Below are 27,162 nucleotides of genomic sequence, written 5' to 3' on the forward strand. Positions count from 1 at the left end.
AACAGGGGCACAAGAGCATGGCAAAGCTTGCACTGGTTTTAAAGTCTCCACCGGAAAGTGATGTATTTCACTTCTCACACTTAATTGGCCAGAATAAGTCACCTGAGCAAGTCTGACTTTTAAGAGGGAAGGCAGGGGACACCTGGGTGGCTCGGTGGGTTCATCCTCTGCCTTCGGCTCAGGTCATGATCCCGGGGTCCTGGGATCGAGCCCCGCATCGGGCTCTCTGCTTAGCAGGGAGCCTGCTTCCCTCTCTCTCTGCCTGTCTCTCTGCCTACTTGTGATCTCTCTCTGTCAAATAAGTAAAATAAAATTTTAAGAGGGAAGGCAGGAGCAGCAAATCTTGAACAGTGATACAAAATGCCACAAAGACCTTCCAACATCTGATACTATCTCGTTTTTTCAGACTTGCTTCTGCTAACTAGAACTAAATCTTTTCTACTAGTTAACCCAGATTCCTCACTACCCCCTAAACAATCTAAAATTTTCTGTCTTGCCTTTCCCCTGTGACTTATACTCTTCCATCATTCAACTGGTCAAATGTTTATTTGACTATCTGTGCAAATCCCAGTTTTAAGTGCTATGGGTAATGTAGAAGTGAGTTTTTTTTTAATCTTACCCTTCAAAATCCACATAAAAATAACTTTTCCCATTAAGGTTTTCTTGATTACCCCACACAAAATTACTTTTACCACAAATTTCTTTACCATGCAATATATAACTGCCCACCTATTCAGGACACGAAAGCTCCTCCGCACCTTCTTTCCTGTGTTTTCTGGTTGAATGTTTTGCTTCCTTGGCCAGATATAAACTCTAAGAGCAGCATTTTTTATAACTTCCCTGTGACTCTCAGAGCCTTGCAAAAGACTAGGCCACAAGCATTTAATCCTTTTTTTTTTTTTTTTTTTTTTTAAATGCCTAAGCAGAAGGAACTGACTCAAACTTCAGGAAGTAGCTGTGAGGACAGGGTATCAGGAAATGACAGAAAACCTGAATACGGAACTGAAGCAGCAGCTCAGTGTCTCTTGCTCTGAAGTGGCAGCACAGAGAGGGAGCCCAGTGACGACGTGAAAGGCTGAGATCTTAGAGCAAACACTCGCACTACTGGAGGTGGGTATTCTGAGCAGTGAGAAAGTTGGGGAGCACAGGGTAAGAGCTGAATTAAGAGGGACCTACCTGGCTCTTAGTTCTCAGTGAGAGATGAAGTCATTGCTAAAAGGCTCTTAAGCTCTTATGGCCAGAGGCCTGGGGGTGAGTGTTTGTGTGTAATTAACGTCTGGGTAATTAACGTCCTGGAAACAGAAATGGGGGTCCGGAGCCCAGGGTACAGGATTCAGCAGCCATTCAGGACTCCCTAGTTTCTGCTGACAGTCTACAGCCTCCTGCTAAGGCCTCTTGCTGCTAGGCACTGGGGTGGGAGGAAGACCACAGGAGGTAAAGACAAAGTCTCTGTCCTTGGGGAGCATATGGTCTCGCAGAGAGACAAAACTCATATAGGAGACATTGTGACAGAGCAGGAAGTAGTTGCTAGGGTATGCCGGTCTGAGCACCAGTGCAGATGGAGGCCCAGTGCAGGCATGACGGCTCGATTAGGGCTAGTTTCTGTGATTGTAGGATTACATAATCCCAGCATGTCAGAAATGAAGAGGACTGGGTAGATTAGCTAGGTTAACCTCTTCATTTATTTTCCTTTGGGGAAAACTGAACATCAAAGATGTTCAATGATTTGCCAAATTAATACTTTTAATTGCTTACCCTGGTACCTGACAAGTAAATACATAGCCTAGGTCATTCCCTTTCCCCTGTTTCCACAGGGACTTAGTAACAGAGCTGGGGTGACCTGACTCAAGGTCCATGTACTTTACTGATGCTGTCAGGCAGCCTTGTGATGAGACCCTTGATTGTCGGCAGTCCTGGGCCCCATTCCTCACCAAGTTATTCCCCAGTCCTCTACCTCTAAGAGTGCCTTTGCTTTCCTATTTCTGGAGGGAAACTCAAGGACACTAAATAGTCTTTGTATCAGAAACTTCCCTTTGTTTCAAAAATACATGAGGAGGAAAGGTCTTTTGGGTAAGTTAGGCTGAGGCTTCAGAGGAAGAGCTGGAAAGAGGAGAGGACCATCAGTCCTCATTGCTTCCTTTTTGATTATGAGTATTTCAGAAACTTCTCCTTTCCAGTTTTCTGTGTGAAGTCATTTTCTCAAAAAGCAGCCCAGGAGCCAGGAGGACTATAGGCCTTCTCTACCTGCTCTTGCTTCCATAATTGTTGCCCCACAGGGGAAGGCAGAGCTGTTTTGGGCAGGGACTCATCCCACAGTGCAGTTGATTCAGTCACTGTTTCTCCATTATCTCCACTATCCTTTTTGCATCTCTTTAACCAATCACCACCCCCCCCCAATTTCCTTGGCCTAGTTTCCAAGGGGATTTTCAGAGTGTGGAGAAATATGTAGTTTTCAAGTGGAAAGGAAAATCGGAGGCTCTGAGGGCCTATATTGGAGGCACTATGGAGGCCTAGGAGCAGTTGTTAAGAGGAACTCATTTAGGAGACAGTGAAGAGCATAGGAAAAGATACCAGTGGAATGAGGAGTCCAGGGAAGGATGGCTAGGGGAGTTGCCAGCTAGTAAGTGGTGTCAGTGTCAAGAAGTCTCAGTGTCCCCCAAGCAGATAAGCATTGTCCATTGTTTCATCCTCCCACAAAGATCCAGGATCCCACAGATGCAGAGAAACTTGCCACTCCTCATGCATAATTGGCAGGGCCAATGGAAACACTGGGGATGTCACAGTAGAATGACAATTTGGCTCCCATTTCATACTAGTGTTCTCTAAATATTTCTTTATTATTTACTTAGTTAATAAAAATCTAATAACTTCTAATGTTCAAAATAAAGGATTCATTGCATGTTATTTTTTGAGCCAGCTATCTTCCTTAGAAATATAATTGAACTGTTTTTAAAAATTAAAGAATAGGTGATTCATTCCCAGAAAATAATGCTTCCCTATAAGTTATTCAGGGTAGGAGTTTCAGCTGACTGCTCTACTGACCTCATGCACCTGTTCAGTGGGTGCTCTTAGAGTTGAGATGGGATAGCAACTTGCACTGGAGTTGGAATTTTTCTCAATAGAATTATGCAGGTGGTAGAGAGGAGTGTAGGTGTTCACTTTATTCACAGCTGGACCAATACACACCTGTAACAGGAGTCATGTATAGAAACCTGAGTTGGGGGGCACCTGGGTGGCTCAATGGGTTAGGCCTCTGCCTTTGGCTCAGGTCATGATCTCAGGGTCCTGGGATCAAGCCCCATGTCGGGCTCTCTGGTCAGTGGGGAGCCTGCTTCCCCCTCTCTCTCTGCCTGCCTCTTTGCCTACTTCTGATCTCTCTCTCTGTCAAGTGGGTAAATAAAATCTTAAAAAAAAAAAAAAAAGGGAAAAGAAAACTGAGTGGGATGGTGCTATAATTCTAGGGATACCCTAGTACCTCTCATTGATTGCCACTTCAAGCCACTGCCCAGCTAGCCTTCTGACATGAATGAATGATCCCAGCACTTATTTAACATTACCTTTATTACCTACATTTTTAAAAAAGATTTTATTTATTTATTTGAGGGAGAATGAGAGAGAGAGTGCATGAAAGAGGAGAAGGTCAGAGGGAGAAGCAGATTCCCCAAAGAGCTGGGAGCCCGATGCGGTACTTGATCCTGGAGGTCTGGGATCATGACCTGAGCCAAAGGCAGTTGCTCAACCAACTGAGCCACCCAGATGCCCTATTACCTACATTTAACATTAGTTATCATTACCAATACCCATGATGACTTCTCTCCAGACTCTGTAGGCCTAGACCATGTTAGTTTATCTTGAATAAATCATCCTCCCCACTCCAGTAACTGAGCAAAAGTATTTTCCTAAAACTTCCATCAGCTTTGCCTCAGGTTCTATTTTATTCTAAGAAAAAAATAGCAAAACCATTGGACTGTTCTATCATTGACTTCAGCTTTCTTGTTTTCTCTCCTCTTGATTTTTTCCCCTAATTATTCCCATCTCTTTCACCCTCAGATGTGGAAGTCTGTAGTAGGGCATGATGTATCTGTTTCCGTGGAGACCCAGGGTGATGACTGGGATACAGACCCTGACTTTGTGGTGAGTTTGGGAATAGCTTTGCTTGCTTGGAAAATCAATAAAAGGTGGAGGTGGGGCAATGAGGGAAAGGCATCTGGGCCATTCTGTCATCTTTCAGGGGGTTTAGAATCTGGGACTGAAATAGTGCTAATTGTGGAACTGACTGGTAGGACAATTTGGCTGTCATGAGTGGGAGATGCATGATAGTTGATTTGAAAATGGGAGGGGACAGGGCAGAGGAATTTGACATTGTGATTGAGGGGGGTATGACAAGCTATGGTGAAGATGAGGTGCAGGTTAACCTGGGTCTCCTTTGGCCTGTGAGCCAGGATATGAGCTAGACCTGTGTAATTTGTGGGGATTCAGTAGTCTTAGCAGACCTGAAGGGAGCGGAAAGGAAGATTTCAGAGCCCACCAGTTTAATTCTAACATGGCGGGGGGCAGGGTCGAGCAAATATAGGGAGAAGTCTGAGTAAAGACCCTAAGTAAAGACCCTGAGTTTACTTTTACAAAAAGTAAAGAGGAGGCAGCAGATGTAGGAGACCTGGAGGGCATGTGTGTCAGCTGCACAGCCTCTCTCAATGTGGCCCATCTCTTGGCATCACTTATTGCTGAATGCTGTCTTTTGCAGAATGACATCTCTGAGAAGGAGCAACGGTGGGGAGCTAAGACCATTGAGGGCTCTGGACGCACAGAGCATATCAAGTAGGTGCCAAAAGGACTGGGGAACAGGAAAAGGGTGTGGGAAAAGCTCGAGGGAAACTTGGAAACTCAGGGGAAAGTGAGGGAATAAAGAGGAGAGGAGGAAGTTAATGTCTATGTGTCTTTGCATTTTTTTTTTCTCAAATCTGTCCCTGTGTGTCCCTATCTATGATTGTGTATTTCTGTTTCATGTCTTTCCTTTTATCCCCCCCAACCTCTTCTCTCTCTTATTTCTGACAACTATGCTATTTTCCCCAGTGGGTCTATTATAAGGGATTCAGAGAGGAAGTAGCTCATATACTGAGGTTGTATTACTGTATAGCCTCATAAATACAAATGTGTGTCTAGAATGTAGGTGACTTCAGATGGGCCAAGAAGGATTCAGTAAAACATCAAGATAAATAACTGAATATATATTGTAAGAAGAGGGCAATATTAGGTCCTGTACCTGGCCTGGGTGATTTTTAAAATAAAAATTTGAATTTGGCTACTTGACAGAAGCTGGAAACCATTAATGGTAATATGAAGAAATGTGACACTTGGAAAACTTGTTGATTAAAACTATTTTAGTAATGTGTTCAGGGGTCTTAAAAATCATAACCCAATATTTTATCAGAAATAAAAGCAAATCAACACTCATACTATAAGAGAAAAGGAACATATCCAAGGGTTTCTGTGGTACCTATTATATATTCACATTGAAAGTTTCCCTCTTTTCCTCCATGCATTGTTCAGGATCATCGAAACAGAGCTGTCTGCTTTGGATTGTATCAGAATGTCAAATATGAGTAGCAAGGTAGACACAATAAACAGCATAACAAGAGCAAAAATTAAAAAGCAAAAATTAATAATCACACACAAATTGGCAAAATTAATACCACTTAAAACTCCATTTAATAATCACACACAAATTGGCAAAATTAATACCACTTAAAACTCCATTTTAGCTACCCACACACACTCTAACAACATTGTTATTACCTCTTTTCCCTCTAGATTTAAAAAGTGTACGTTACACAAACAACACACTATGAAAACTTGCCTTGTGTTATATAATTTGATAATATTCAATACTATGCATTGTTGTTTGACCAGACATAACAATTTATCTTATGTAAAGATAATGAATATTGTTCTTAAATAAACCAGGCAATTCTGGAAGCACTTGGAAAGATGAAAAAAAAAAAAAAATGGAGCACAGCCATGCAGGAAGTTCCTTGATGCTCCTTTGCTCATAGATTAAAGGAAAAAAAAAAAAAAATCCTTCCCTGAGTTTTCCTGAGTAAAGGCTACTCAGCCCTAGTATCCTGAGAACAGTTAAGAGGAGGATACAAATGCCCCTTGTACATTTCCTCAACCAGTGCCTGTCTCACACATAGTAGAAGCAGAACATTTTAAGGAGGACTCTTAAATTTTTGCCATGATCTTTTAGAAAGAACTCGAGTTTGGCTATCAAATTAGAGTTAGGTTCAATGGATAACCCAGTAGCTACAAATGATGTGAATTTAGACATAAATGTCTCCAAATCTCAGTTTATTTGTTTATCAAATGGGGATAATAATGGCTACCCTGCAGAGTATGGTTAGAATTCAGTGGGCTAACATGTATCAACTTTCTAGTGCAGTATTTAGCACCTCTGAAACAGCTTAATAATCTTTCTCTTTCTTGTTAAATAGATCAGTTTAAATCAGATTTTCTTTCTAAAAACCTAGCATAAACTTGTGAAAAAAAAAAATGAGTCTTTCTTCTCCCTAAGTAGTATTTACATGGACTGTTGAGTTACACAATTCAGTATATCCATTACCCTAACTGCTGACCCTTGGAATTGTAAAATGTAGTGACCTTGGATGTTACCTTATTAGCCTAACTGGATTTCTATGATAGCATGAATGGTGGAGACATTTACACAAAAACCCACTCCCCTCCCATTTATGTACCCATGCTACCAAGATGTAAAAGCCCTCTCCCTGCTATTTCCTAGCAGGTGACAGTGGACAGGGCCCTTTTCCTCTCTGATTCTCAGTTTTCTCACTGGGATCAAAAAGACCTCTTGAAGACCTCCCATTACTAAGTCTCTAATATTCAGGGATTCTCTCTGGCTAGTGGGGGCTAAGCGAATTTTTAAGGTTAAATGGGAATCGCTATGGGCTTTGGAAAGGAGGGGGAACTTGGAGAGAACAGTAGCTGCCGAGTTGAGATCCCTCAGAACAGGAAAAGGAAGTGATTGTGGTTCTCACTCATCTCACTACCTTCCCCCACACCATAATCTTTCTTTTTGAAGACTGCCTGAAGTATATTTAGTTTGGGGAGTGGCTTGGTAATTCAGTGAATAGCTCAAATGAATAGCTCAGTGAAGAGCTCAAATAGTTTCCATTCCTTATTTATTGTATAGAGAAGTCCTATGCCAGGCAACTCCAAGCAGCCTAGTGTTTCAAGGGCTCTAGTCCTTTTCTCCAGCTTCTTTCTGTCAGTGTTGTTCTCTCTTGCTCATGAGCGTCTTTGCAGTCACTATAGCCCATGTCCATTCTTGTCTGGATGTAAACACCGAGCTGCTTCTTGTCACTATATCTTAGTCTTGCTTGTTCCAGAATTTTATATAAATGCAGCAATACAGAATGTATTCTTTTGTGTCTGTCTTCTTTCACTCAGCATAATTTTTTGAGATCTATCCATGGTATTTAATTATCACTTTTTTTTTTTTAAAGATTTTTATTTAAATTCAATTTAGTTAACATACAGCATATTATTAGTTTCAGGGGTAGAATTTAGTGATTCATCAGTTGCGTACAACACCCAGTGCTCAGTCTAAGTGCCTTCCTTAATGCCCATGAACCAATTACCCCATCCCCCCACCCACCTTCCCTCAAGCATCCCTGTTTGTTTCCTAGAGTTAAGAGTCTCTTGAAAGAGGGTTTGCCTCCCTCTCTGTGTATAAACATTCTTTTGTTCCTTTTTACTGTCAAGCAGTTTCCCATTGTATGGATATACTATAGTTTGATTTAACCATTGCCCTGCTTCTTTTTTTTTTTTTCTTTTAAGATTTTATCTATATTTACTTGACAGAGATCACAAGTAGGCAGAGAGGCAGGCAGAGAGTGGGGGTGGGAGTGGGTGAAGCAGGCTCCCTGCTGAGCAGAAAGCCTGATGCCAGGCTTGATCCCAGGACCCTGAGATCAAGGACAAGGCTCAACCCAACCCAGGTGCCCCTATCCATTACCCTTCTGATGGACATCTGGATTGTTGATAATTTGGAACTATTACAAATAAAGCTGTCATGAACATTTGGGTCCAAATCTTTTGTTGACATATATTTTTATTTCTCTTGGGAAATAACTTGGAGTAGAATTGCTGAGTTATATGATAAGTGTGTATTTATTTTTTTAAGAAATTACCAAACTATTTTCTGAAAGGAATTTACCATTTTTTATTCCTACCAATAATGAATGGATTTTAATTGCTCTGCATCCTTGTCTATACTTGGTATTATTAATATATTTAATTTTTACCACTCTTGTCGGTATGTGGTGATTTTAATTTGTATTTTTCTGATGCCTGATTTTGTTGAGCATCTTGCAATATGTCATTCGTGTATCTTCATATATCTTCATCTAAAGTGTCTGTTCAAATCTTTTCCTCACTTTTAAAGTCGATCATTTGTATTGTTATGGAGCTTTAATGATTCTTTATATATTCTGGATATGTCTTTTTTGAGATATGTATTTTATAAATATTTTCTTCCAGCTTAAAACTCACCTTTTCATTTTATTAATGGCATCTTTTGAAGATCAGAAGGTATTAATTCTAATGAAGTCTAATTTTGAAAAAATATTTTGACTAACACTTTATATATCTAAGAAACTTTTGCCTATTCCTTCAAATTATGAAAATTTTCTCTTATATTTTGTTCTAAAAGATTTATAAGTTTAGCTTTTACATTTAAATCTATGGTCTCTTACAAATTAGCTTTTGTGTACAGTGTGAGGCAAAGATTGAGTTTTTTGTTTTGTTTTGTTTTGTTTGCACGGTTATTTTATTGTTCCAACATCATTAAAAGACTGTTCTTTCTAAAGAACAGTCTTTGGGGGCATCTGGGTGCTCAGTTGGTTAAGTGTCTGACTCTTGATTTCAGCTCAGGTCATGATCTAAAGGTCATGAGATAGAGCCTTATTTTGGGCTCATCCTGGGCATGGAGCCTGCTTAAGATTCTCTCTCTCCCTCTCCTTCTGCCTCTCCCCACCCCCACAAAAAGATTGTTCTTTCTCCATTCACTTACCTAGCATCTTTGACCATATATATACAGGTCTATTTCCAGACTTTTTTTTTTTTTAATCTATATGTCAGTCTTGAATCATACAGCACTGATTATTGGGGCTTTATGATACTTTATAAAGTCACATCATCCTCTAAATTTGTCTCCTTAAAAAAAATAACTTTTCACTCTACCAGGACTTTACATTTCTACATACATTTTAGAATAAACTAGTCAATTACTATTAAAAAGTCCTGTTCATATTTTACTTGAAATTGCATTGAATCTGTAGATCATTTTAGAGAAAACTGTTAGCTTAATGGTCTTGAATTTTCCTACCCATGAACATGTATTTATTTAAATCTTCTTTAATTTTTTCAGAAATATTTTTCCATGTTCAGGTCTTGGGCATATTTTGTTAAATTGATGCTAAAATACTTCACGTGATTCCATGTGATGATAAGGGGTATTTATTTTTAACTTTTAATTGTTTCCAAATGTCCATGGCTACTGTAGTCTTCATTCAGTGAAGACTACATATCACGATACATATCACTTCAGTGATATTGCAGGTTTGGTTCCAGATCCTTACAATAAAGTATATATCATAATAAAGCAAGTCAAATGAACTTTTTTTCAAATTTCTCAGTGCATATAAAAGTTATATTGTAGCCTACTGATGTACAGTAGCATTATGTTTTTTAAAAAATAAGCACATACTTTAAAAACATTTTATTGCTAAAAAATGCTAAGCATCATCTGAACATTCTGTGAGTCATAATTTTTTTTGCTGGTGGAGGGTCTTCCTTCATGTTGGTGGTTTCTGACTGATCAAGTGGCTGCTAAAGTTGGGGTCACTGTGGCCTTTTCTGTGGCAAAATTTTCTGCCAAAATTGGGAGTTTGCTACATTGATCGACTCCTGTCATCATTGTAGCATGCAACACTGTTTGATAGCATTTTACCCACAGTAGAGGTTCTTTCAAAACTGGAGTCAGTCCTCTCAAAACCTGCCACTGCTTTATCATGTAAGTTTATTTAATATTCTAAATCCTTGTTGTTATTTCAACAGTCTTCACAGCATCTTCACTGGGGGTACATTCCAATTCAAGAAACCATTTTCTTTGCTTGTCCATAAGAAGCAACTCTTCACCCACTGAAGTTGTATCATGAGGTTGCAGCCATTCAGTTGCATCTTCAGGCTCCACCTCTAATTCTAGTTATCTTGCTATTTCCCCCACAACTGCACTTACTTTCTCCACTGGGGTCTTGAACCCCTCAAAATCATCCATGAGGGCTGGAGGCAACTTCCTCTAAACTCCTATTAATGTTGATATTTTTATCTCTCCCTGTGAATTATGAGTGTTCTTAACCCTTTCCAGAAGGTTTTCAGTGTACTTTGCCCAGATCCAACAGTGGAAACACTATCTATGGCAGCAATAGTCTCACGAGATATATTTCTTAATTTATAAGACTTGAAAGAAGAAATTACTCTTTGATCCATGGGCAGCAGAATTGATGTTGTGTCAGCAGACATGAAAATGACATTAATCATGTAATCTCCATCAAAACTCTTGGGTGACCAGGTGCTTTGTTAATGAGCAGTGATATTTTGAAAAGAATCTTTCTTTCTGAGCAGTAGGTCTCAACAGCAGACTTAAAATATTCAATAAACCATGTTGTAAACAGACATGCTATCATCTGGGCTTTGTTGCTCCATTTAGAGAGCACAGCAGAATTGATTTAGCATAATTCTTATGGGTTCTAGGATTTTCAGAATGGTAAATGAACACTGGCTTCAGCTTAAAATCATCAGTTGCCTTAGCTCCTAACAAGAGAGTCAACTTGTCATTTAAAGCTCTGAAGCCAAGCACTGACTTCTTCTCTCAAGCTGTGAAAGTCCTAGATGCCATATTCTGCCAATAGAAGGCTGTGTTGTCCACACTGAAAATCTCCTGTTTAATGTAGCCACCAAGATGAATGATCTGAGGGACGCCTGGGTGGCTCAGTTGGTTAAGCAGCTGCCTTCGGCTCAGGTCATGATCTCAGCGTCCTGGGATGGAGTCTCACATCGGGCTCCTTGCTCGGCAGGGAGCCTGCTTCTCCCTCTGCCTCTGCCTGCCTCTCTGTCTGCCTGTGCTCGCTCTCTCTCCCTCTTTCTCTGACAAATAAATAAATAAAATCTTTAAAAAAAAAAAAAGATGAATGATCTGAGCTAGATTTTTGGGAGAACTTGCTTGAGCTTCTCCATCAGGACCTGCTGCTTCCCCTTGCACTTTTATGTTATGGAGATGGCTTCTTTCCTTAAACTTCATGAACACACCTCTGCTAGCTTCCAACTTTTCTTCTGCAGCTTTCTCACCTCTCTTAGCCTTCCTAGAATTGAGGAGAGTTAGGGCCCTGCTCTGGATTAGGCTTTGGCTTAAGTGAATGTTGCGGTTGGTTTGGTCTTCTATCCAGACCACTCAGACTTTCTCCAAATTAGCAATAAGGCTGTTCCACTGTCTTATCATTCATATTTTCACCAGAGTAGACTTTTAGTTTCCTTTACAAGCTTTTCCTTTGTATTCACAACTTGGCTGTTTGGTACAAGAGGCCTAGCTTTGGGCCCATCTTGGCTTTTGACATGCCTTCCTCACGATGCTTAATCATATCTGGCTTTTGATTTAAAGGGAGAGACATGTGATTCTTCCTTTCACCTGAACACTTAGAGGCCATTGTAAGGTTATTAATTGGCTTGATTTCAACACTGTTGTGTCCCCGTGAGAAAAGGAAGAGAGATAGGGAAATGACTGGTTGGTAGAGCAAGCACACTTTATGAATTAAATTTACCATCTTAAATGGGTGCAGTCTGTGATGCCCCAGAATAATTAGAATAGTAGCATCAGAGATCACTGATCACAGATCACCATAGCAAGTATAATAATAATAATGAAAAACTCTGAAATATTGTGCAAAATACCCAATGTGGCACAGAGACAAGAAATGAGCAAATGGTATTGGGAAAATGGTACAATGGACGTGCTTAATGTAGTGTTGCCACAAATCTTCAATTTGTTAAAAACACAATACCTGCAAAGTGCAATAAAGTGAAGTGCTCCTAAAATGAGTTATGCCTGTATGTAGAAGTGAAATTGATTTTGATAGTGACCTTGTGTCCTATGAATTTGCCAAATGTACTTAGTATTTCTATTAGCAGATTTTGTAGATCCTTTAGGATTTTCTACATCTATGAACATATCATCTGTGGATAAAATCTTAGTCTGTGTGACTCACCTTTTTGCTTTTACTTTTGTAACAGGAACAAAAAGATCGGTTCCTTCTCTTAGTTCATCTTTAAGATCTTGGATTTCACTTGGTTCCCATAAACTGCATTGCTTTATCAATTCCAAGGTATTTTAAAATTTAAAATAGGCATCTGAGAGTTAATGTGTCAAAAGTTTCTTATGTATGCCACTTGGCACATTGGATTATAACTTTTTGTATCTTTTTTGTATCTCTTCCAATGGCCACTATCTTCATAGTGGAGTGCCTTACAGTCAAAGCTTTAATTAATATTTAATATTTACTGAGTGAAGGAGCAATATATAAGACCTATTTAGAGTGGCTTCAGTTATATTGTACAGAATTTGATATGAAGTTGGTCTTCTTTGGCCCCAACATTTTTATTTAAATTGTATTATCTATTGGCATGATCCTCTAACTAGCCTTGCTATCATCTATGAGGTGGAAATTCGTGAATCTCATTTTTATTTACTTTTTTATAAAGATGTTATTTATTTATTTGACACAGAGAGAGAGAGGATCACAAGTAGGCAGGGAGGCAGGCAGAGATGGGGGGAAGCAGGCTCCCTGCTGAGCAGAAAGCCTGATGCCAGGCTGGATCCCAAGACCCTGAGATCATGACCTGAGTCGAAGGCAGAGGCCTAACCCACTGAGCCACCCAGGTGCCCCTAAATCTGATTTTTAAATCCCTTTTAAAAACTTGTCTTAACTATGATATAGTTATGACCCACGTGGCAATCTTTGGAGTCATTAAAACTGCACATTTTTCCTCATTTGAAAGTAATTCTTAGTCCCATTTCTTCATTCTTCATCTGAATATTTTGGTTGGGAAATAACAGCTATTTACATGTTCTTGGAACCAACTGCTTTTTTGACACAGACATTTCTAAAGTGTCAGTGTTGTTGAACTAGCAACACAGGATCTCTGCCTCCACTGCTGCCAGAGGGTTTAGAGCAGGCCCGGGAACAGATGGTTCTTCCAGCACTTGGCTTATTTCATTTGGTTCAAAGCCAGCTTTCTAAAATTAACTGTGACTAAAGCCGAGAAGGCTTTTTAAAACGACTTGGTGGGCTTATACTCCAAGGCCACCAGATGGATCTATTCTCCCATGAAAGAGGAGAATTTCTGCTGTAGATTGGCTGTTCTGCCTGTGACCAATATATCTGGTTTTCTGAAGCTAGTGAAGTCCCAGTAACACCACGGCCTCAGTTCTCTAAACCTCTATATCTTGCTGCAGGAAGTCAACTTTTTAAATTAAGGATTCTCTTGCCCAAATGTTTCTAAGAACCCCTTATCGGTGTCCCAAGTATCAGTCCTGATTGTCACTCATTGATCCTAGTGCTAGTGCTGAGCTAGTACTTCATATCCTCAGGGCAAAGAGATACGCAGAGATGCTCTCTACCCTCATGAGAAGATGAAAGTGAAGTAAGAAGGAGAATGCCTCTTTTTAGTGCAGGTGATAAGAGTGAATTTAATTAGTTTTTTTTTAAGTCTCTGATAATGGCGTTATATTTTACTTATTTCTGGTACAGTTACTTTTTTCATTTTAATTTTTTATTTAAAATCAATTAGTTAATACAGAGTGTATTATTAGTTTCAGGGGTAGAATTTAGTGATTCATCAGTTGCATATAATACCCAGTGCTCATCACATGAAGTGCCCTATTTAATGCCCATCACCAATTGGCCCTTCCCCCAACCCACCTCCCCTCCAGCAGTCCTCCATTTGTTCTCTATAATTAAGAGTCTCTTATGGTTTTCTTCCCACTCTGTTTTTATCTTATTTTATTTTACCTTCCCTTCCCCTATGTTCATCTCTTTTGTTTCTTAAATTCTGTATATGAATGAAATCATAGGATATTTGTCTTTCTCTGACTGACTTATTTCACTTAGCATAATACCCTCTAGTTCCATCCATGTTGTTGCAAATGACAAGATTTCATTAGTTTTGATGGCTAAGTAATATTCCTTTTTGAGGAACCTCCATACTGTTTTCCTGAGTGGCTGCACCAGTTTAGATTCCCCCCAACAGTTTAAGTGGGTAAAGAAGATGTGGTATGTATGTATGTATGTATATACGTATGTATGTGTCTATATATATATATATACAAAAAGTTAAAAATAGAACTACCCTACAACCCAGCAATTGCACTACTCTGTATTTATCTAAAGGATACAAACATGGGGCACCTGGGTGGCTCAGTTGGTTAAGCATCTGCTTTCAGCTCAGGTCATGATTCCAGGGTCCTGGGATCGAGCCCCACATCAGGCTCCCTGCTCTGTGGAAAGACTGCTTCTCCTTCTCCCTCTGCCTGCTGCTCCCCCTGTTTGTGTGCATGTTCTTGTGTGCATTCTCTCTTTCTCTGTCAAATAAACAAACAAACAAACAAACAAACAAATAAATAAATAAATCTCTTTAAAAAATAAAGGATACATAGTGATTTGAGGGGCACATGCAACCCAATGTTTATAGCAGCAATGTCCACAGTACCCCAAATGTGGAAAGAGCCCAGATGTCCATCAAAAGATGAACAGATTGGTTTTAATTAGCTTTTTTTTCATTTGGGTATAGTTGATACATAATGTTAAATTAGCTTCAGGTATACAGCTTAGTGATTTGACAAGTTTATACATTACGCTACATTCATCCCAATTGTAGCTGGTATCTGTCCCATTACATCACTATTTTTTTAACATGATTTTATTTTTTTTAAAAAAAAGATTTTATTTATTTATTTGACAGAGATCACAAGTTGGCAGAGAGGCAGCCAGTGAGAGAGAGAGGAGGAAGCAGGCTCCCTGCTGAGCAGAGAGCCTGATGCGGGGCTCGATCCCAGGACCCTGGGATCGTGACCTGAGCTGAAGGCAGAGGCTTCAACCTACTGAGCCACCCAGGCGCCCCGCATTACATCACTATTACAATATCATCGACGGTATTCCTTATGCTGTGACTATTATTCCTTTTTAATTATTACTGTATTCAGTTAGGCAACATGCAGTACATCATTAGTTTTTTATGTAGTGTTCAACAATTCATTAGTTGCATATAACACCCAGTGACTATTATTCTTGTGACATACTTATTCCATAACTGGAAGCCTGCATCTCCCCTTCATCCATTTCCCCCAACCCACATCCCCTCTGGCAACCATCAGTTTGTTCTCTGTATTTATCTGATTCTGCTTTTTGTTTGTTTTACTAGATTTTAGCTTTAAGAATTATCACATTTGGGAACAAAGGTGAAGGGTATTCGTTTTTTATAAGAATATACATAAAATACTTAACGTACAGATAAATGTCCCAAAGCTACATTTTTCCTAATCATCATTGTTAATGACTTCCTAGTATCCCATTGGGAGGTAATATTGTGATTTACTTAACTATTCTCTGAGTATTGGCCATATAAATTGTTTCTTAATTTTGCTATTAGATACAGTGTTTCAGTGCATAGTGTTAGACATTAAGCCTTGCCATGTTTAAATTTCTTTGCGGTAGACTCTCAGGACAAGAATGTGTGGTAAGAGGGTATATAAAATTTTTGTGCTTCTTGAGAGAGAATATCTAATGTCAGAAGGAAAATAACTTCCCAGTTTCAAGAATATAATTGGTGTCACTATCCTCTAATATTCAGGAGCATGAAAAACGAGGAACATATCAGTAGGTTATTTAGTGGGCAAAATAACAGACTGTAGGAAATATTATTGGCTGATGGAGAATTTAAATCAGGCTATGGTCTTATCTCTTATTTCCAGACCAAGTACTGATATACTTTGGGGGCTCAGATTATTGCTAAAAATGAACAACATACCTCGAGACTTCTATTTTTCTGGGAAAGAGAATTCTTTGGCTTTTCTGCTAGATGAGTCTCTGTGATGTGGTTACTTCCAGCATCCACCAGCTGAGGAACAAAGTGTCAGAGGAGCATGATAGTCTCAAGAAGAAGGAGATGGAATCAGGGCCCAAAGCATCCCATGGATATGGAGGTCGATTTGGGGTGGAAAGAGACCGCATGGACAAGGTAAGTTGAAAGGAAGGTATTTGCTTAAAGACAAAAGACAGATTGATTTTTTTATTGGTATTATGGTTTAAAACTTGTTCAAAAGTCCAGTGTTGGGGCGCCTGAGTGGCTCAGTGGGTTAAGCTGCTGCCTTCGGCTCAGGTCATGATCTCAGGGTCCTGGGATCGAGTCCCGCATCGGGCTCTCTGCTCAGTGGGGAGCCTGCTTCCCTCTCTCTCTCTCTGCCTGCCTCTCTGCCTACTTGTGATCTCTGTCTGTCAAATAAATAAATAAAATCTTTTAAAAAAATTTTTAAAAAGATAGAAGTGGAAAACAGGATTCAAAAATTTAAAAGGGGTGGCCCATGGTAGGCCCAGTGGTACTGTAACCCTAGACTAAAGAGACAGGGTCACCACTGGAGAAGGAAAAAATATGTTTTAAATCATTTGCTTTTAAGTGTTTGTATATTATGTTGATGTTGCAACTTCTCTTATTATTTTCTTTACTGTGTACTTTGTGTTCTTTTTGCATATATATTATACCTTATACTTTATATAATATGTACATGTGAAAAATGTTGATGTGAATTTGTTTATTAGATGCCTTCAAGTATGAATATTGTTTTCCTTTAACCATTAGCTACTATAAAAGTATGATAAAAATGATTGTATTATAAATCATAGTTTCCATTGATTTTTCTAACCTCAAAGATAGAGATATATGCCTATAACAAAAAACCGTTTATCTTCAAGGAGAAAAAAATATATCCAGTGAAAGCTGTTCGTTCACCCTCAAGAAGTGTTTTGTTTTGTCATTGTGTAAAATGCAACACAGGCTTATAATCTCCACAAAATTCCTAGGAAAAAACTAAAATAGATAAACATTCATTCACTCTTAAATTCACAAGCAAATTTGACCTATACAGACCTAAAAATACTGTAAAGTGAGTTCCCAGAACCTCAAACAGGGCAGTGTTTTACATCAGTCTCTGTATTGATAATGTTTATCCTAGCATGAGCTTGGAAATACAGGAAGAAGGAGAAAATTTTCAATTTCTTGAGACCCTGCAAGATACCATTATTTGGTTTGAAGTACTACTCAAGTTCCAGATTATTAAAGTATCCATATCTAAATATTGGAAGAGAGAGAGAGAGTTTTCAAAACCAAATGGAAAGTAAAACAATAGCTGGAATAAAAAGTGGAAGGGAATAGGAAAGTTATATGCCCTCTGGGGCTACTTTCATTATTGTCGGTCAATCCCCTTTGGTGGAGAGTCAGTCACTGTTAAATATCAGGGCTCCGCTGGCTCCTCTGAAATTTGATGGACATCCAGGCATTCAGAACAAAATCATTTGGTTCTTTTAGTGAAATATGCAATTGGCTGCAGCATTAAGTCAGTTCCCATTCTATTTTGACCCATTAATCCCCCTCCTTTTTTTAGCTTTCCTTTCTGTTTCTGATTTAAATGCTCTCTGTCTACCTCGTCTCTATCTTTGGGGTTCCCAGTACATCTTATAGGAGTTTCCTGAATGGATTCCTAATAGTATTGAAGAAGACGTAGGATGTGCGAGCCTCCAGAAAAAGTAAACTTGTTCTCCTTGTATCACATAGTGCTTGTGTGATACAATGCTGGAGGTTGTGAGACTGACCCAGAATAGAATTTCTGGTATTCTTACATCCCAACGCATGACTGTACAATTTCTTTCTTTTTTTTCCAGAATTTTGTTTAAATTCAAGTTAGATCAGATGTAGTGTAGTTATTAGTTTCTGGGGTAGAATGTAGGGATTCATCAGTTTTATGCAACACTGCTGCTCATTACATCACATGCCCTCCTTAATGCCCACCACCCAGTTACCCCATCCCACCGCATACCTCCCCTCCAGCGACCCTCAGTTTGTTCGCTACAGTTAAGAGTATTTTATGATATAATTTCATTTTTTATGGTCATTTTTATCTTTCACTCATTCCATCTGATTTTTCTTAGAGTGCTGTGGGCCATGAATACGTTGCTGAGGTAGAGAAGCACTCTTCTCAGACTGATGCTGCCAAAGGCTTTGGGGGCAAATATGGAGTTGAGAAGGACAGGGCAGACAAGGTAAGTCTCTCCCTGTGCTATGCAGCTCAAATCATGTGAGACTTAGAGTACTCACACACCGTTGAACGTGGGTCTATGCTTCTCCTGTGGAAAGACAGGGTAATGGACTCAGGAAGGTCTGTCATGAGGATAGCTCCCATGAACTTCCTTAACAAGTTCCTTGGTGCCATTTTGGGACACCACATGCTAGGGTGATAGTGTTAATTTAAATGAGACAAAGATTCTCAAACACTATTTAGATAAGGAATCTGTCAAACCACTGATTTTTATTATACCTGTACACATGAAGAAAGAAGAGGGAAATTTCAAAGCTCTTTTTTATTCAAACATCAAAACGTTGTAATTTTTTATGCCTTTCAGGAGAACACAGATGTTAGTTTAAGTATTATTACCACAGCAGTGAACAATCAAGTAAAACAGATAACTAGGGTTATAATGTTTTTAAAAGGTAAAGGTTACTTTTCACAGGATTTAGCACCAAATCCCTGACGTCCAGCAGTTTTAAAGACTCCTTTGCACAAAAAAAAGTAGTTTTAAAAAGAGGAGATTGCCCAACTAACAGCACCACCCAGGTGCCCCAGATCAGACTCTTTGAGTTTGTTTTTATGGTGCAGAATAGTGTCTTTTCCCTTGAAGCTGCATATGGACAGGACATTTCCTTCACAGCTAGCTGAGATTTTCTTTTTACCTGCCCTCGTTAATTAGGTGGGCCTGAATCCTTCAAACATTTTAGGGGGTTGGGGAGAAAAGTTCAAAATTGCTATAAGGAAAAGGAAAAAGAAAGAAGTTAATTTTTCAAGGCAGTAATAGAGTATGGAACATGGAATGTTCTCTAACCTTCCATTTTGCCATTGCCTATCTCTCATCATTCTTTCTTTCATCTGCCTCAGGAGCCACAGACTGAATCACCTAAACAATCATAGTGTCCTGTAAATTATGAAACAATACATACTAAGAGCTCTTGAGATGTGAAATCTTGTCTTGCTTAAACACCCATAGGTACTGAGCTAGATGGGAATGCAGCTGTGTGGTGATGTTGGGTATTGGCCAACATATCCGGTCCTGGAGTAGCTAGGATCTCCCAGTTGCCTCTGTCCCATCAAAACACATCTCTGGGTTTCTGCTGCCACTTAGGGAAAGAGAAGAGGCATAGTATAATCAATTAGGAATGGGATAATATTACTTACATGTGCTTTATACTTTACAGGGCACTTTTCTAGCTCTTACCTCATTTTAGTTTCATGAGAGTTTGGAAGAAAGCACTAATTTACTGAGTGACACAATGCAAATCCTTTATACACCTTGCCCCATTTAGTATTCACAATATCCCAAACAAGGAGGGATCTTTCTCCCATTTTATAGTTGATGTTAATGAGGCAGGTTTACCTATTTTTAGTTCATATTTGAGGAGACTGAGGCTAAGTAATATAAAGAATATGCCTATAGTTAAACAACTGTAAATAGGGACGTTTGGGGTTGGGGTTTGAATCTGGAGCTGATGAACATACAAAGCCCATGTTCATTGCTCTGTAGCACACTGGCACTACACCAGCCTGTCAGGCCAGAGTGCTCATCTGTTTCTAGGTTAAACCCCCATTCTCAGTCCTGAGCTCTTAGAAACTAGCCTCTGGCCTGAGCTAGGGGTAAGAATATGTGAGGGAGGGGAAAAACTGTCAGCTCCAGTTCTAACTAATGCACTCTGGTTTTCTCTGTAGTCAGCAGTTGGCTTTGATTACAAAGGCGAAGTGGAGAAGCATGCATCTCAGAAAGGCAAGGACCCTGCTCTTCAGCCTTAGCAACCTGACTTACCTGTTCTGCTCAGACTTCACCTCCCAACAGCTGTCATTAACTCCCTCTAGTTTCACGATGTAGTTCCACAGTTTGTTTTATTTATTTATGTATTTTAAAAGATTTTATTTATTTGAGAGTGAAAGAAAGACAGAGGGAGAGAGAGAGAGAGCATAAGTGGGGTGAGGAGATGAGCAGGGGTGGGAGGAGCATAAGGGAGGGTCACGAGTGGGGGTGGGGGTGGAGCACGAGCTGGGGGCGGGTAAGGGTGAGGGGCAAAGGGAGAGGGAGGAGGCTCCTTTCTGAGCAGGGAGCCCGATGAGGGGCTTGATCCCAGGACCCTGAGCCATTCAGACACCTCTCCATGTGTTTTTAAACCCCACAAAAATGAATCATTATTATTATTTAGTGGATACTTATTTAAATTGACCAATATATTTGTCAAGTTCCTGGAGCATCACTGTTTATTGTATCTCATTATTTGCTCCTTTCTTCTGTTTCCTTCTTATTAAACTATATCCTTTGATAATACTTTCTGTGAGAACCTACGAAAGAACTCCCAGACTTTGTCTGAAAAATACATTTTGTTCCATTCTTCATTGTTATTTTCCCTTCATCACTTTGAACACTATTACGAAGTATTACGAAGGTATTATTTCATCCTCTTTGGCTACTTTTTTCGTCCTCTTTTTAAACTACTCTTAGGTCGTCTAACCATCATTCCTTTGTAGGTAACATGTCTTATCTCTCTGTTCTATTTTTTTTTCATGAAAGACTTTCTTTTTGTCTCTGATATTCTCAAATATCGTCAGGATATATCTAGGGGTTGGATCTATTTCTCTTATCCTACATGAGACTTATCTATCCTCTTCAACCTGAGAAATACTTCCATTATGGAAAGTCTCAGGCGTGTTTTCTTTGGATAGTGCCTCTCCTCTTCTGTCTTTTATTCCTTCTTCTAGAACACATTATGGTGTATATTGGAAATTCTCATTATTTGGATGCCTCTCTATTTTTTATTTTGATTTTTTAAAAGATTGATTGATTTCAGCAAGAGAGTGCAGGGGTAAGGGGCAGAGGGAGAGGGAGAGAGTATAGTAAGTAGGCTCCATCCCAGTACAGAGCCAGTTGCAGGGCCTGGTATCATGATCCTAAGAATCATGACCTGAGCTAAAATCAGTTGTTAGATGCTTAACCAGCTCAGTTATCCAGGTGCCCCAACCATATGGACTATCTTGGTGAATGTTCTATGTGCACGAAAAAAAGTATATTCTGCAGTTTGGGGATATAATGTTCTGTAAATGTCATTTAGGTCTTGTTAGTTGCTAATGTTGTCTGGACCTTATATAATTTTAGATTCTTTTTGTCTCAACATTCTATCAATTAATGTAAGAGGAGTATCAAAATTTTTTATCTAGGATCTCAGATTTGTCTATTTCTCTTCCTGTTTCTGTCAGTTTTTGTTTCATGAGTTGTGATTCTGTTAATAGGTTATATCAGCATACATATCCCTCATTAATGGTGATTTGTTCTCTTATTATGTTATATCTCTCTTGTCTCTTACAATGCATTTTATATTGAGGTCTACTCTGTCTCATATTGCTGCCATCTTTCTGATACGTATTCTTTCTGTGGTATGTATTTTTCTAGATCAGAATTAATTTCTCAGCTTAGAATTCCTGTGAAATATAAGTGGTATAAAACTGGATATTTGCATTCTACGTACTCAGGGTAGGCCTGGAGTTTCTGAGTCCCATAGATAAAATCTCCCCCTACCAAATGCTTAATAAACTACAACCCCCCTCACCATTTCCCCACACAAATGAGTAGAATTTTTCTAGAACTCTTTTATAAGAATGGGTAGACTGCCATTTCTTATTCTCCAGCCCCCTGTTCTTGTGTAAGAGCACATGACCCTATTTCCTAATCCACAGACAATAAATTTGGGACTTAAAACACCCCTGGGTTTTCTGAGTCAGCTCGTAATTACCCTCATCTCTACTTCTGGAGCCAGGATTTTTTTTTTTTCTTGTCTCTTGAGCTTCACTATTAACAAAAAGAAAGATTGTTATATTTTAGCAGACATTTCTAAGTGTTTATATGGGAGTAGGGACAAGCATAAATTTTGTATGTATCTTCCTTTTTCCCCCTAAAAATCTGTCCTTACATTCTCTATACCTTCCCCTTCCTTGAAGAAGGAAGAAAATTGAAATGGTCTCCTCTTCTTGGGTTGGAAGTAAAGGAGAGGAAAGGAGTGAACAATGTTGAATTAAAATTTACAAAAGATGGCTTAGCATACTTTCTCTTTAATCCACCTAGATTCTAGCCCTCTGCCTTCCCAGGCCCCTATCCCTCTGCGCCCATTCCTCCTGACTTGTCTCTTCCACAACACCTTCCTGTGGGATGAGAGTGGGCTCTCATGACTATTCTTTCCACCATAGATTACTCTCATGGCTTTGGAGGCCGCTATGGGATAGAGAAGGATAAACGGGACAAGGCCGCTGTGGGATATGACTACAAAGGAGAAACAGAGAAACACGAGTCTCAGAGAGGTGAGTTGGAGTTGGAGAGGAAGGAGATCACACAGTAGCATAGAGCTCTCCTTCCTTTCTGAAAGCTGACACAGAGGACCCAGAATACAGAGGTACAGATGTGCAGTGGAGGTGGTGGTATAAAGGGTAAGTATATATATGTGAGGGGGTGGGGAGAAACCAGGAAGGTAGAGAGGAAAACAGCAAGATTAGGAGCGGGACAGAGGACACCAAAGAGAAGGAATTACTGAGTGAAGAGTAAAGACAGACAGGATGGGTAATGACACGTGGGTGATACGACTATGTGTCTCATGGGCCACTCTGCCTCACAAGGACAGAGAGGTCTCTCTCTTCCCTGGGACACATAGGGGATGGCTGAAGGGCTCTCCTTATTGTTTTTTCCCCATTTCTTCCTTTATATTCCTTCCTTTTCTGTCACTTCTCTCTTTTTCTCTTTTGCTCTTCACATCTCCCTCCCGTCCATTCTCTCTCAATCCTTTTCTGCTGCTTCCCATCCATGCCTCTGTCTGTCCTCTATTCTCATACCTCCTCATCCATCTGTTTTCCACATTCCTGTCTTCTGGTCTTTCTTCCCATGATTCCTCTACCTACACATTCCTAGCATTTTAACTCTTCTTATGACTCTCAAAACTTTTGTCCTGTAGATTATGCCAAGGGCTTTGGTGGTCAGTATGGAATCCAGAAGGACCGAGTGGATAAGGTAAAGCACCAGCACACCAATGTCTTGAGAATAGGTCCCTAAACTGCTAAGTGTCCTGAGCTGTCTTCCTATACTCCCCACTGACTGCCTTCAGCATCTAATGGACAAGTTTTCTGCAGCCTGAGCTTTAACTAAGGAGAATGGAGGGGGTCCGAGAGAGACAAACACATAAACTTCAGGGCAAGGTGATGTTTGAAATTTCATTGATTGCTAGGCATTGCTTAATTCAATCTGTAATCTCTCTTCACTCCATTCACATCAGTTCTTCTTCATGCACTGGCTAGGGCCCTGCTGCATTCTAGGCAACTGGACTTAGAGTTGTGAGACTCAAGGTACACTGACCTTTCAAAAAGGGGAGCTGAGCCCACCAGTTTAGAACTTCTTTATCCTGCTCTCTGCCACAAAATAACAATATCAGAATACCCTATTTAACTACTGAGCATCAAATAGTCAGGGATACCTCCTATAGAGGCCCCAAACCCCAATACTGACTTTGGGTCGTTACCATTCCCTTCTCCTCCCCACACCATGTATACTCTTCCCCTCCCTGCAGAGCGCTGTTGGCTTCAGTGAAATGGAGGCTCCAACCACAGCTTATAAAAAGACGACACCCATTGAAGCTGGTGAGTCTTAACAATTCTTTTCTCTATGTTCCTCAACCACCTCTCCCTTCTCATTCTTTCTTATGCCTAGACTACCTCCTCCCATGCCTAGACTAGCTGAGATAGACTTGAACCTGCCCATATATTTCCAGATTCATACTCCTAAAAAAAACCAGGTTAAGTGTATAGAGAGACAGAGTGACATTGAAAAGGAACTGTAAGCAGAGATCACAGGGAGGGAGGGATAGGGAGCCATTTGGGAAGAATACAGAAGGACAAGAGCTTGGGATTTGGCAAGAGAGGGTGGGTGGTTGTCAGAGGGCATACAGATTTAAGGAATGTAGAGAGGAAATGATGGTAGTTAGGGGAGCAAGGTTTATAACTTAGAAAGGACAATAGTCTGAGATTGCATGGCCTGACTACATGGAAATTTGGGCTTCAGGGCTCCATCCTCCTTCTGTTAATCCCCTTGTTCCCCCATTAGTACCTCTTTACCTTTCCTCTCATGAGTTCCTCTCCATCTGCTCTCTGCTTGGATATTTAACCAATTCCCTTTCTTCCTTTGAGTGCCAACCCCCACCCCTACCTGTGACCCAAGACAATCCTAATTCTTCTTGCCTGTGTCTGCAGCTTCTAGTGGTGCCCGTGGGTTGAAGGCAAAATTTGAGTCTATGGCTGAGGAGAAGAGGAAGCGGGAGGAAGAAGAAAAGGCACAGCAGATAGCCAGGCAGCAACAGGAGAGAAAGGCCCTGATAAAGATGAGTCATGACGCTAAGCAGCCAGTGGACACTGTGGGAGAGCCAGAAGTGCCAGCGCCGGTGCCCAAGAAAATCTCTTCAGAGGTGAGTGCTTGGCCTTCTGGGATTCACATCCAGGATTCCTTGCCCAGATGTGAGCCTAAGGAGTCCAAATCATTGATGGAAAATAAGGCACAGGCCTCCCTGGTGTCAGGCAGTCTAAAATCTTTGTGTCTTCAGGAAGATTTCAGTCTGAATGATTGGGCCTCATATATACCAAAATGTTAGGGGAGGAAAATCCCAGATTTACATAAACCAAGATTTGCATATTTGACTGTGCAGCTGGTCATTGTTGCAGGAACAAGAGGAAGGAGCTATCACTTCAGATTGGAGCCCACCTTGGGGGGTGGTTGATTTGGATTGGCAGAGACAGGAAGAGGTGTTCCTGGTCAATATAAGATGAAAGAGAGAGGTTTAGATACTTACAAGAGAGATGCTTTATTCTCCCCAGGCCTGGCCTCCAGCAGGGAGCTGTCCATCATCAGAGCCTGGGCCTGTGAGAACCAGTAAGGAACACCCAGTGCCTGCCCCGCCCTTGAGGCAGAATCCCCCAGAGGTAAGTGGACTCCCGAAGATTGTCTGCTCCTTTCCCATCTCCTCGTGTCCTAGGAAGGCGGGCCATATGAAGTGACCAACCATCCTGGTTTGTCTGGTACCATCCTGGTCTTAGCACTGAAAGTCTTGCATTCTGGGGGTCAAGCAGCCCTGGCCAGACCAGGACAGTTGGGTCCTGTGGTATTCCCCAAAATGTATTTTTGCTTCAATTTTTCCTGATCATTCAAGGAATCAGACTTGTTTTCCATTTCCTTCTCCTCACTCCCTTTACATTTTCCTCCTGTCACCTCTTGGTAGGTGTTTTGAGTAGGTGGGTATGGGAGGAGGTCAAGGAATGAAAATGGATAAAAGACTGGGTTTTCTGGGAGAGGTTATTAGATGGAGGTAAGGATAGAGGGTAGAAGTGGTAGGATGGTGATACATGGAAGCCTTAGTTAGCAGTCCTCCATTGGAGGTTTTAGAGAGGCAGCTCCTGGTGGGTGGAAGTTGCTTTGATCCACACCCTCTCTTCTCAGGAAGAAGAGCCCCCAGCTTTGCCTCCCAGGACTCTGGAAGGCCTGCAGCTGGAAGAAGAGCCAGTGTATGAAGCAGAGCCTGAGCCTGAGCCTGAGAATGACTATGAAGATGTTGGAGAAATGGATAGACAGGAGCAGGATGGTGAACCAGATGGGGACTATGAAGATGTGCTTGAAATTGAGAATTCATCTTGTCCTTCCACTCTGGCTGGTGAGTGGTGGGGGAGAAACAGCTCTTGAATTGGGTCTAGTCTGGGGTAGGGCAAGAGGAAGAATTGTCCCATTCTCTGGAAGGACCTGTTTTCCTTCTCCATGTTGGTGAGACCATGTTTATATTTCTCATTATGCAGAATCATCTAGCTATCCAGCTGGGACTGGAGCAGGGATCTCAGCTATTGCCTTGTATGATTACCAAGGAGGTAAGTTTGGAGTTGACTCAGGGGTCTTATGCCTGGAGGCCCTTACTAGGAGAGAGGGAGATGGATTCTGGGGGTCAGTGAAAGACCAGCCTTGGCATCAAGAAGAACAACCCTTTCCCTCCCTGAGGTTTATAGTGGGCACAGGAATGGAAGGATTACTGTTTGACCATACTAATATTCCATCAATTGCCTCCTCAGAGGGAAGTGACGAGATTTCCTTTGATCCTGATGATATCATCACTGACATTGAGATGGTGGACGAGGGCTGGTGGCGGGGACGTTGCCATGGCCACTTTGGACTCTTTCCTGCAAACTATGTCAAGCTCCTTCAGTAACTGGCCCTCCCTGCCTTCTGCACTGTGACTTCCCATGGCCAAAATGGTTCTGCCTCCACTCATGCCCCATTCCTGCTGCAAGAGTCATGAGTTGCCTGATATTTTAGACAGACTTTCCTCTCCCTTTCCACTAGGGGTTACAGCAGAGACAGCATGAGGAAGGGGTCTCCTTCCACTCAGTGTCCTTGCTACCTGAGATGAACTCATGGACGTTTATCTTGTGGTCCTTTCTCCTTCCCCATGAATGCTTCCTCCAATACCCCAAGTGCTTCCTTGCTCTGTTTGTGAGCTCTGAGCCTCCTGGTTTGCTTACATGGGAAGGTACATCTAAATTGCCTGGTTTGCCTGGCTGTGCTATTAACCCACTCTGTTTCTGCAGAGATTTTTTTTTTTTAAATCTTCTCTCTGTTCAGTCTTAAATCAGAAATAAAATGGGACTATGATTCATTTCTTTGATGA

At 40.6% G+C, this 27,162-nt stretch overlaps 1 protein-coding gene across 1 annotated transcript; it reads left to right on the top strand.

The window, feature by feature from the left end:
* The first annotated feature begins 965 nt into the window (after window positions 1-965).
* On the top strand, window positions 966-27,162 carry HCLS1 (hematopoietic cell-specific Lyn substrate 1). Its single transcript, XM_044252247.1, has 14 exons — window positions 966-1,110; window positions 4,051-4,134; window positions 4,745-4,818; window positions 16,236-16,365; window positions 18,330-18,440; window positions 20,156-20,210; window positions 22,670-22,780; window positions 23,425-23,480; window positions 24,034-24,103; window positions 24,713-24,924; window positions 25,331-25,435; window positions 25,950-26,160; window positions 26,300-26,368; window positions 26,567-27,162. The coding sequence occupies exons 2-14, from the start codon at window positions 4,051-4,053 to the stop codon at window positions 26,701-26,703; spliced, it is 1,425 nt and encodes a 474-aa protein (XP_044108182.1). The 5' UTR covers window positions 966-1,110; the 3' UTR covers window positions 26,704-27,162.

Source organism: Neovison vison, chromosome 6 (genome assembly GCF_020171115.1).
Source record: "Neovison vison isolate M4711 chromosome 6, ASM_NN_V1, whole genome shotgun sequence".
NCBI classification, from domain to species: Eukaryota; Metazoa; Chordata; class Mammalia; order Carnivora; family Mustelidae; genus Neogale; species Neogale vison.

Coding starts and splice junctions, on each gene's coding strand:
- HCLS1 (XM_044252247.1), top strand. CDS start 4,051: ATGTGGAAGTCTGTAGTAGGGCATGATGTATCTGTTTCCGTGGAGACC. Junction 24,925..25,330: donor CCAAGAAAATCTCTTCAGAG/GTGAGTGCTTGG, acceptor TATTCTCCCCAG/GCCTGGCCTCCAGCAGGGAG. Junction 26,369..26,566: donor CTTGTATGATTACCAAGGAG/GTAAGTTTGGAG, acceptor TTGCCTCCTCAG/AGGGAAGTGACGAGATTTCC.